The sequence below is a fragment of the Acanthisitta chloris genome, unplaced genomic scaffold, assembly GCF_000695815.1.
Source record: "Acanthisitta chloris isolate BGI_N310 unplaced genomic scaffold, ASM69581v1 scaffold23146, whole genome shotgun sequence".
In the NCBI taxonomy this organism is placed as follows: Eukaryota; Metazoa; Chordata; class Aves; order Passeriformes; family Acanthisittidae; genus Acanthisitta; species Acanthisitta chloris.
Genome location: NW_008679109.1, coordinates 108,731 through 119,419, shown reverse-complemented (window position 1 = coordinate 119,419; position 10,689 = coordinate 108,731). Strand labels below are relative to the sequence as shown.

The window sequence follows — 10,689 nt, the reverse complement described above, 5'->3', positions numbered from 1 at the left end:
CAGCTACAGTGCATTGCATGTTATCAAATATCCCAGCTGAACAATGCACTGCTATCTTACTGTGGGTTGGCTTTACCTTGACTACAGGACAAAAACTGTCTTCAGGATCTGAGTCCTTGGGGAACTGCCTTAATTACCCAATAGCTTTTCTTAACCAAGCCCATGACACTGCAGGGAACAATGGTGTCCCACAATAGGAGAAAGTTTTTAGTTAGGATAAAATACCAGAGCATCAAAAGGATAGGTAATGGCTTTAACTTACGTTCTCATTCAACAGCTTATTCATGAAACTACCCCTGGAGGGTTTTGTTTTGTTTTGTGGGGTTTTTAGTCAGTCTAATTTGGTTCTATCTGCTTCAGTTGGAATCAGAAGCTCAGAAACTTCCTGAATGCTCAATGTTTGGGGGCTGATAGGTGAAAAAGAAGTTGAACGCTCTTTGGAACTGAGAAAAGAACAAATTAAAAGCCCCATTGAAGACAAGAATGAAGTTCACCACTGAATTTCAGGGCAGAGTTCATATGCAAGTTTCTTATAGCTGCTTATTAAATTCTAATGCTGCATGTTGCTTGCATAAACAAATATACCCTGATGGTTTACCTAAGTGCAGAAACTGTGTGCCTCTTAGGGGCATACAATTCATATACTGGTTCTTGTTCAGTGAACGAATCAGGGCTGGAGGCTGGGGGTGTGTTTTGGGTTTTTTGCTTTGTTTTTATAGAATCATCAAGGTTGGAGGAGTCCTCTAAGGTCATTGAGTCAAACCATTACAGCTCTGCTGTAACCCCTGCACCTCCAGCATCAGGTCCAGATGGTTCTTAAACACTTTCAGGGATGGTGACTCCACCACCTCCCTGGGCAACCTATTCCGGTGCCTGAGCACCCTAACAGGGAAAATGTTTTTCCTAATACCTAATCTGAATCTCCCCTCTCCCCGTTTATGACCATTCCCTCTAGTCCTCTCTTTGCAGACATGGCAGAAGAGACCATCCCACACCTCTCTACAACCCCTTTCAGTTAATTGTAGAGAGCAATGAACAATGAGGTCACCCCTGAACCAACTCTTCTCAAGGCTAAATAAACCCAATTCCCTCAGCTGTTCCTCATATGACATGTTTTCTAGACCTACATAACATACTTTATAAGCCTTTTAGAAGTGTTTTGAACTGAGCCTCTGAAGGCAAATGGAATTAAGGGTGTGTGTGTGTAATCATGGCAAAAACCCCCAAACCAAACAAAGAGCAACACCCCACACCCCCAAAATGGAATTAAAATGAATAAACAGTTCTCTCACAGCAAAATTTGATATCCAATACTGATTTTTCTGGAAGCTAATTCACTATATGATCCAGTTGGGTAGAGCTTCAGTTGAAGCTTCCCTGTTCTATGGTTAATAATGTTTTATTGCTCTGTGTGTGTGTGTTTTATCTGATACAGTGCAGCCTCAATAAGAGAGCATTTAGGTGATCAGGGAAAAACAATAAATCTCTATTTCTATCAATCTCTAGGGTGAAATAGCCTTCAGTTCCTGTCTCATACAAAGTGATTTGTAAAACTAGTTGTGTGGGAATCTGTTCTCTCTACTGTTTGCAAAAAGAGATGTGGTATAGTAAAATAGATAAGCAGGATGAGGTGTTACCTTGTTTGCTTTTGGCATTACCAGTTTTATGTTTTGGGGGTTACACAACCCAACACACTTTCTGTTGAAAGTAAAATTAAGAAATAAAACGTTAGAACAATAAGAAGTGAAGAGGACATTTGTGTATGGTTGTGGTGTTCACTGTGTTATCAGCATTAATCTCACATTGAACCCAAAGCACTATACCAGCTACTAAGAAAAAATTAACCCTATCCCAGCCAAAATCAGGATGTGTATTAGTATAAAACTAGTTATCTAAAAGGGATTAAAAATGAAAAAATATAGTCAACTAGAGATAAAATGCTTTTACTTTTTTAAACAACTTCTGAGTTACATTCTTGTTTCCTTTAGATTTTTTCCCAAGGAGCAATCTGCTTATGTGAAACAATATACTGAGTGTATGGGTAATGTGTCCAAATGCATTCTTACAGTGAACAAGTTGTGATTTAGTGTGATTCTGTTGGCTGCTGTAACAGCCAATAAAAGTATAGAAAACTAAGACTTCTCTTAGCTTGTTACACGTTTTGTAATAAGACAAACAATTTTCCAGGCAGAGGCTTCGTGTCCTATCGATCGCAGACCATTTCAAGCAGTTTGCAGGCTTGGTGCATTAGACAAGCAGATAAAGGTAAGTTCCAGATTTATTTTCTTAAATCACTTCACTTTTAGGGACACCCAAGTTACACTGCAGTCCTTTATTCATGTCTTCTGTTAAATAAGCTTTCTTAACAAAATAATTCGTGTTTAGTGTTTCTATTACATATTTGAAGCCAGGAATTAGTCCGAATTATTTTTTCAAAGCAGGTATTTACAGTGCTAATAATAGTCATAAAGCTGCTGTTGCTGCTTTCTAATATCTTTGAGGGTTCCTGATATATGCAAGAATAGAAGTATAGTAATTGGTCTCAGTTCTTTCTAAACCAGGTTTTGTAAACAAATACTGCACCAATTACCATGCAATCTTGCCCTATGTTTTAGCTGAGATGAATCTTCTGTGTTCACAGCCTCCAATTTCCAGACAAAAGCACATGAAGGCAGGAGGAATCAATTAATGCTAAGCCTAGTTCAACCTAAATCTCTGAATTTTTTCAGCTTTCAATCCTTCTGAATAATACTGCTGTGGAGAGTCATTTATCGAGTAGGAAAATGATGCTGATAATTCTGTGTACAGATTTGAAATTCTGATATAAATTATGGTTATAATTGTTTCATAAGTGGCTGGTTTTGCATTTTGCGATGTTTAGAAAACAGGCTCCCACTACCCATTTCTTGTGTTTCTTGGGGTACCCTGGTTGCCCTGGTAGTCATCTGTAAAAAGTCTGTTTTACAATACAGGTTCAGGTTAAAAAACAACCAAGGAAGAAGAAAGAAGAGGAAAAGTGTGCCTGCCATAAGGAAAATTACAGCCATGAGAAGATGAGAAATTTTGTGAGGTTGGTTGTCCACATAATTTCAAGCATTTGAATTAGTATATTAAAACCACATAAACTCAAATGTTTCAAACTGTACAGCCTGGAAATTTTTAAAAATTAATAGCTTAATTTCTATCAGTCATACTTTAGCTTTACTTTTATCATTGCTGTAATTCCCACTTGAATACTTAGAATAGCAAGCAGGAAGTACAGGGCAGTGTGTTTCTTCCATTGAGCTCAGTGGAGCTGTATTTCTCAAGCAATTCTGGCAAATTTCTTATTCATGTGAAGTAAGGTTTTATGGTCAGGTCATATTTTAAATACAAATCTCTGAGGGTGTTCCTCTTTACTGTAAAGCATAGTCGTAGTCAGGAGCTGACTTTATTCTAGAGAGGGAACTGTGGAAATAACATTTCCATTCTGAGAAACCTTCCTATCACATTTGCTGCATTGTGTAAGGGAAAGCTCAGGATTACACAGACAAATTTCACTGAACAGTGCTAATCTAAAGTCAGTGTTTAATGGAATGTATGAGGTTATGAGGTATAGAGAATTCCTGAGATTTAATGTGAAGCAGACTTCAGTGCAGAAAAAAATAATGACGTAAATTGACTGTTATGAAAAATAAGTAAGAGTCACCATTCTTAATCATCATTGATATTCTTGAAAGTATTTCTGTAGCAGGTTGCAACATCTTTCACATGTTGCCATGAAATCAAGCAAAGTGAAGCATTTTGATTTTAATACAGGATGTTAACTTCTGTTGTGTAAATTCCTCTCTCTTAGCTTTTTGAAGCATTGTGGCTTTTAATATATGGAAGATGATAGTCGTGATGCAAGTTCAGGTTTTAATAGCAGTCAGGTCTTGGTTCATGTGCACAAAATAAAAATTACTTGAAATAGGAGCAGATTTTGTTTGGATGGATATACTGTTAGCTTAAATATGCCCAGAAAGAACTTTTGTAATATCTTTCATTCATCTTGCAGAAGAGCTGTATGTCCAGACAGAGGGCCATTAACAGCAAAATTAAGCAAAGTTGTGAAGAAAAAATACAGTAAGTTGGTCATTGTCCTCCATTTGCTAGAACTACTGTATTTTATTAAGGAACTCTATCATTTCTTTTCTGATGAGCCAACCTAATCTTTTTATAAGCTGCTTACATTTGTATATGAAAACCAAATACCAAGTAGTACAAGTGTTTAGAAGTAATAGAAATTTTAGAACAGAATTGCAGTGTGTAAAACTACTGTTCTTATTTTACTGGAAAACTGCCTCTTCCATTGCAGTGACAACTGAAATGGAAATTGGTTTCAGCCTAAAGTCATTTTCTACATCACACAGTTGGTGAGCAGCTCATGACTAGCTTTTATTTGCAGGAGGTTTTTGGTGAGAGTTGAGACACAAGCAGCACTTAGCTGTATTTTTGGGGCTTATTTAGTAGATACTGTTTGGTGAGTCTGTTCCTAAGGTATGAAACTAAGCAAACATTTGAAGAGGTGAAAACTACTTGATATCTAAAAAGCCTTTTCATTTCACTCAGTTTATATGTAAACATTGTAAATGTACTGGAGGTGCACATTTTTGTTAAATTCCTGTGGCATTAGTGATTTTGACAAACAATCGAGAACGAATGTGAAGTTAAGATCAAAGTTTTCTTCTTTATTCCACACAGGTAATATTTTATATGACAAACAAAACAAGAAAGCTTTGTCTGTGAAGATAAACAAGGTTGGTTCTGATAATGAAGTATTTGTAAGCACATTTTTTTCATTAAAGCACTTTTATGACTACCTTTCTACTTATTTTTAGGATTAACTTCTATTTGTTAATTTTAGTGTGATTCAAACTTTATTTTGTCTCTTTTTGTCTGGAAGTAATCAGAATATAGTGATAGGTTATATGAGCTTCTCTCAGATTAAACTTAATTTTGTATAGTAAATATTTTTGTTGAGATTAGGATGTTACACTATAAGATCCTGCCCTCCATTTCCATTTTTCTTCACGAAAGGAAGATGTTTCAGCTATAAGCTGTCAGCCAAGCACCACTATGTGAAGGTTTTCCTTATTTTAATAAAAGTTCATAGTTGTAATCAACCAAGTAATTTATTACATGAATAAGCTTGTAGACCTTATAGTTTTCATCAGGTATTTTTTGTCTTTTTTTAAGTGGGAAGTTACTCCCAAGAATGTTTCTCTTTCTAGGTTTTTCATTTAGTTCATAAATTTTAGCCTATAAACACATATGGCAAAAGTTGTAATGAGCTGTAAAGGTTCTCTTGTTTGATTTCTACCATCTCTCCTTTCAAAAACACTTTGTGTCTCTTGGACACAAGGTTGTGATCAGTTACTTATAACTGTACTTGTAAATGTGTGTTTGCATGAAATAGTTTTAGGCCATAAATTTAATTCTGAAGAGTAAATTACATGGTTGTCCATCATTCTGCCTTATCCAAAGTTTAAAAATTTGGTGGAAAAACTGTGTTTGAGTGCCTGCTTTGTCTGCTGCCTTGCCCTCATGTGTAGTATAGGGGCACATCGTGTGTCCTTTCAGGAGGAGGTACAGGGCTCAATTATCCAATAAATGTCCAGAATTTAAAAGAAAGCACTGATGTACTAACAACCACTTCATTAGGACGTTTGTAGAACATCTGGGTAGCTTTTTTAGATGGAAAGAGAAATGCTAATGTTCAAAATTACAGTATTTTTAAATAAAACTTAAAATCAACAGTTTTGTAGGCAAAACTTAAAATTTGCTTGCTGGTGAAATAGGACATATTCTCAGCAAAGACAGCTCTCTGTGCCAAAGTCTGATGGAGCATATGGGTAACAACTGCATATTGAGACATATTTTATATATCCCCATTATGAAGCTTATTTTTCATTATTATAAAAGAAAATTATGGGAAGATTCTAAGTTCCTGTCTTAAAATACCAGTTATGGGACTGAACAGGAATGTTTCAGTCAGATTTGAGGTGGCATAAACCCTTTAGAAGCAGTGTAGGTAAGTGTGTCAGTCTGGTAGTCTGGGAGATATCTGGAAGATCATTGTTCATTTGTTGTTGGGTTTGGTGTTTTGGTTTTGCCCTGAAGCCAGCCCAGTGCACAGCAACAGAGCACACAGGGAAAAGACAAGGCAGCAGCACACTGGGGGTGACTGGGCCTTGTTAGCAGTGCAATTAGAAGGTGATGGTGTTTTTTGAAATATGAAGTAGTTGCTGAGTGCTGTGCCTGTGTGAGGGCCCAGGAAACAGACACACCAGTCAATCTTCAATTTTGTAATCCTACCTGCAGGCAAAGGAGAATCCTAGCCTCTCTCATTAGGTTTTCTTGTTACTTGAGACCAAACATTGAGTGAACTGCTGTGCTAGGTGCTGTACTCTGCTTACTGTGGTGCATTAGGTAGCAGAATAGGAATTGTGCAATAGTAAAGATCAGGCTCGTTTATTCTTAATTTCTGCATGGAGCATAAAGATTTTGGTGTGGAAAGCCTATACAGAAAATTTTATCTGCAAAGAGCAGGTGCTGAAAATCTAGAGACTGAATAGAGAAAATTTTTCTGTAACTGCAAATCCTGAGCTATTATGTTTTTTATGAGCTGAAGTCTTGCTGATGTAATTTAATTCCAGTGCATCTTCATGTATTTAATGTTAATTGTTTATTTGGATGTCTTTAATTCATAATTTACTTTTTCTGTAGCCCAGAAGAGAGACCTGCTGGAATGAGTGCATGAGAACTAATATCTTGAGTTCACTTCTGGCTGGTGGTAGCAGTGAGGAATCCTTTCTGAGCTGTAGAAATGACTGGTTAGTATATGCCAGTGCTTTGTGTAAACTGATGTGTTACTGTACTGTAGATGCCATAGCTCCTCCTGCTCCAGCCTGTGTATATATTGCCTTGAAATATCTTAAAGGTTGGCAGGGTTTATAGTCATTGATGAAGAGCAGCTGAAGGATAAACACAAACATTCTAAAATGAGTACTGTTAAGGGCACATCCCAGTTTGTCATGTGCTCAGCATTAGAAACACACATGGTGTTATTTTAATGTTGCTGATTTAATAGGAGTGTTATTTTTAGTTCATATTTAAATTTCTTGCTGAATTGAAGCCTTGGATAGGAAAGGCTGAGCCCTGTTATTACAACAGCAGTTACCAAAACAGTTAACAGTTATCCTGGTTTGTGTCAGAAACAATCTTCTTTGTTGTTGTTCCTTGATTCCAAAAGGAATTCTTTAAACACCCATGAACCAATTTTGCATTAAGCAACATACGTAATACTTACTTAAGCCTAATACTTAAGAATGGGTGTAGAAAATTTAAATTTGTTTGTTGAATAGATGGAAGAAAAAGAACAATCTAAAAGAATATTACTTGGATAATATGACCTAATTAAAAAAAAAGTACTGTGTCTATATTTTGGCAGTTTGTAAAAGAAAAAAACCACCTTGCCATGCATGCAACAGAGTTAATTTGTCAAGGATGGAAAGTTTTTCCTTATTTCAACTCCCCAGAAGACACATCTGATCTCCTGTTTTCATTCCATCTGTTTCATTTATTTAGGACTTTGGTTATGTTTACTGACTGTGTTTTTTGTCTAAACAGTAACCATGCATAGTTTAATCATGAGTGTTGAAAGTTCTAATAAAGTTAAATAAAAAAAAGTCATTGGTAGAAGGAATTACTGAAATACAAAATTGTCTTACTAGAAACTTAGTTTTTTGTAACTTTTTATACAAAATGTGTCTTTCAGTACAGAATTCTCAGAAGTCAATGCAGGGATCAGACAGAAGAGACAAGAACTGGAATTGTCCTGTTCATCTGTGATTGCTAGAGTTGAAAGGTGTGTGTGTGTTTTGGATTCATAGTGCAAAGGATCTTAATGCTTCAAGTTTGGAGTCTGATTAATTCAAATTGCTTTTTTTGATAAAATATCATTTGATCCTAAAACTAAAGTGTTTGCACTTAACTTGTCTAATTTTTGTGTGTTTGCTGCATGGTAGTTTTATATCAATAGATTCTGTATGGCTTAATAGTTTTTTTGGTACTCGTGACAAGCATAGTAATTTCACTGACTTGTGCATCTTAATATGTCACTTTTTCACAGAAATGTGAGTTTGGCTATCTTTTTCATTTGGAAGTTAGTGTTCAGTGTGCTTTGTAAATGATTTCTGTTCCTGGGAATTGGACTGTGCTTGCTATAACATCAATTCTGATTTCCCACGCTACCCTGTACTCCCCTTTCATGGGCTGGTTCTGTTACTTCTCTCTGTAATTGTTTATAAACAAATGCAGCTGGAAAGAGTTAAGGGAGTTCTATCAACTGAAATGGAGAACCTAAAGTTTGGGTTTTTTGATCTGAAAGGAGATATATGTTAAAACATACCACTAAGATGGTTTTGTGAATATTAAGAAGCAGCATAAAAATAACTGATTTTAAAACAACTCAGTAAGAAATTGGTTCTTTCCGTGATCTTAATTTAACAACTACATGTCTCTTTACTCTCTTGGCATAAAATAAAGACTAAATAGCAAGTAAAGAGTTTTTTTAATGGTGATGAAAAGTTGCACCTAGGATTTATATAATAAATTTAAATTTTTTTTCATATAATTTGCCTTAGGGAAAGTTTCATTCCAGCTCAGTGATTACTTAAAAATTGTAGATTTATATCTAAACTGGTTTTGCTCAAGGTTTGCTGAGGGAGTTTGAATAAGTATATATTTATCTTTTTTGTTACAAAAAAAAAGCCTTTTCTAATTTGTCATGTAGATTATTTCTCATTTTCCTGTGGAAAAGGCTGCTGTTCTGCTCAAGTACTAAATCAGTTTTCAGAATTTTATTTCCCATAGTATAACCTACTACTTTTTAATAGACTGTTTCAGTTCTGTGTTTGGCTTTGAAGAAAGCCAAATGTATATTGCTTTAACATATCATACCTTGTTCAGACACTTTTCCTGGATTAGGCAGTAATTAAAATTGAAATTAAATACGAGGAGGAAAGTTTTGTTCACTGTCAGCTTTGTCTTTCTCTCTAACTGTGATGAATTTGGAAGTGTAGTGATTGCCTGATGTTTTGGTTTTGTGCATTGTTTCCAAAACTTGCTACAAATAGCTAAAACAACTAATGTTACTGTTTTTACTTTTCCAGAGTTCCTTTGATGTCTTACGGAGCTCAGGCTGAGACCTTTCTTCTCACTTCTACTGCAGTGGCAGGGACAATTCTTCCAACAAACATCAGGCCTTTGGAAAACTTTGGTAAACTTTTTTTTTGTAAGTTTTTTTTTATAGCTCATGTGGAGTATTGTTGAAATATGATTCCCAGGAATCAGAGCATATAGTTACACTGAACAGGGGGCAGAAATTGTTTTAATGCAGTTTGGTACTATTTTAAAGCCAGCTAGTTCATTTCTGAAATTGGAGTATAGAACATGAGCCATCCACCCCAAAACTGGTGTAACTTACTTATTTGAAGATTAGAATAAGAAGTATTTATGCAATTTAATTCCATTTCTAATTTCAACTCTTCTGATTCTTTCATGTTTTTCTTTCTTATTTTCTCATTGTTCAAGGATAAATCTTTTTGATACATTATGAATGGCTTGACATATTTCAGTGGGATATTGTGCAGTGTGATGACAGTTCAATGCAGCGCATTATTGTACAGTGTGAGAAGGAACTTATTTGGAAGTTCCTTATCATGTTATTTTCTTTTAAATACATGGTACCTTCTATACATTTGATGCTGTTGGTTTTGATCACCTTAAGTGGTAATATAACCCTTGACATCCCTACAGGGACTTTTGTCAAATTGTGGATAGCATGAAATAAATTTGCAGTATCAACATAAGAACTGCTGTGCTATCTGCTAGGTATGACTCATCCTTTGTACCCCTCATTCAGTTCCTTAGGTGCTGCAGGCACCTTGGGTGCCCCTTGCAGCAGAGTTGAAGTCTCGTTTGCCATGGAGTATCCAGGATCTGTCTTATAACTGATGAATAAGTTAGCAGTCTGAAACTGGGTTGCTGTCGCTGCTGCTTCTGATCAACTGCTTCCCATGTGATCATCCCCTGATGGACAGGGGGGAAAATGTCCCTTTATGTATAGAATCATAGAATCAACCAGGTCTTGTAAACCTCCAGGGATGGTGAATCCACCACCTCCCTGGGCAGCCCATTCCCATGTCTGATCACTCTCTCCATAAAAAATCTCTTCCTAATATCCAATCTAAACCTCCCCTGGCAGAGCTTAAGTCTGTGCCCTCTTGTCCTCCTGCTGGTTGCCTGGGAGAAGAGACCAACCCCCACGTGACTCCAACCTCCTTTCAGGGAGTTGTAGAGGGTGATAAGGTCTCCCCTGAGCCTCCTCTTCTCCAGGCTGAACACCCCCAGCTCCCTCAGCCTCTCCTCATGGCACTTGTGCTCGAGTCCCTTCACCAGCCTCGTTGCTCTTTTCTGGACCTGCTCCAGCACTTCAATATCCTTCCTGAACTGAGGGGCCCAGAACCGAGACCTCACCTTGACCAGGGGCAGAATCACCTCCCTGGTCCTGCTGACCACACTGTTCCTGATCCAGGCCAGGATGCCATTGGCCTTCTTGGCCACCTGAGCACACTGCTGGCTCATGTTCAGCTTTCTATCTATCCA

The 10,689-nt window shown here is 36.7% G+C and overlaps 1 protein-coding gene across 1 annotated transcript in view; it reads left to right on the top strand.

Moving 5' to 3' along the window:
- Window positions 1–10,689, top strand: part of SCAF11 (SR-related CTD-associated factor 11) — a 26,842-nt gene that overhangs the window by 6,890 nt on the left and 9,263 nt on the right. The window contains exons 3-9 of the mRNA XM_009077181.1: window positions 2,188–2,265; window positions 2,973–3,070; window positions 4,037–4,104; window positions 4,723–4,778; window positions 6,748–6,854; window positions 7,799–7,888; window positions 9,195–9,301. Of these exons, the coding sequence (XP_009075429.1) occupies window positions 2,188–2,265; window positions 2,973–3,070; window positions 4,037–4,104; window positions 4,723–4,778; window positions 6,748–6,854; window positions 7,799–7,888; window positions 9,195–9,301 (604 nt within the window). The remainder of the gene's footprint in view (window positions 1–2,187; window positions 2,266–2,972; window positions 3,071–4,036; window positions 4,105–4,722; window positions 4,779–6,747; window positions 6,855–7,798; window positions 7,889–9,194; window positions 9,302–10,689) is intronic.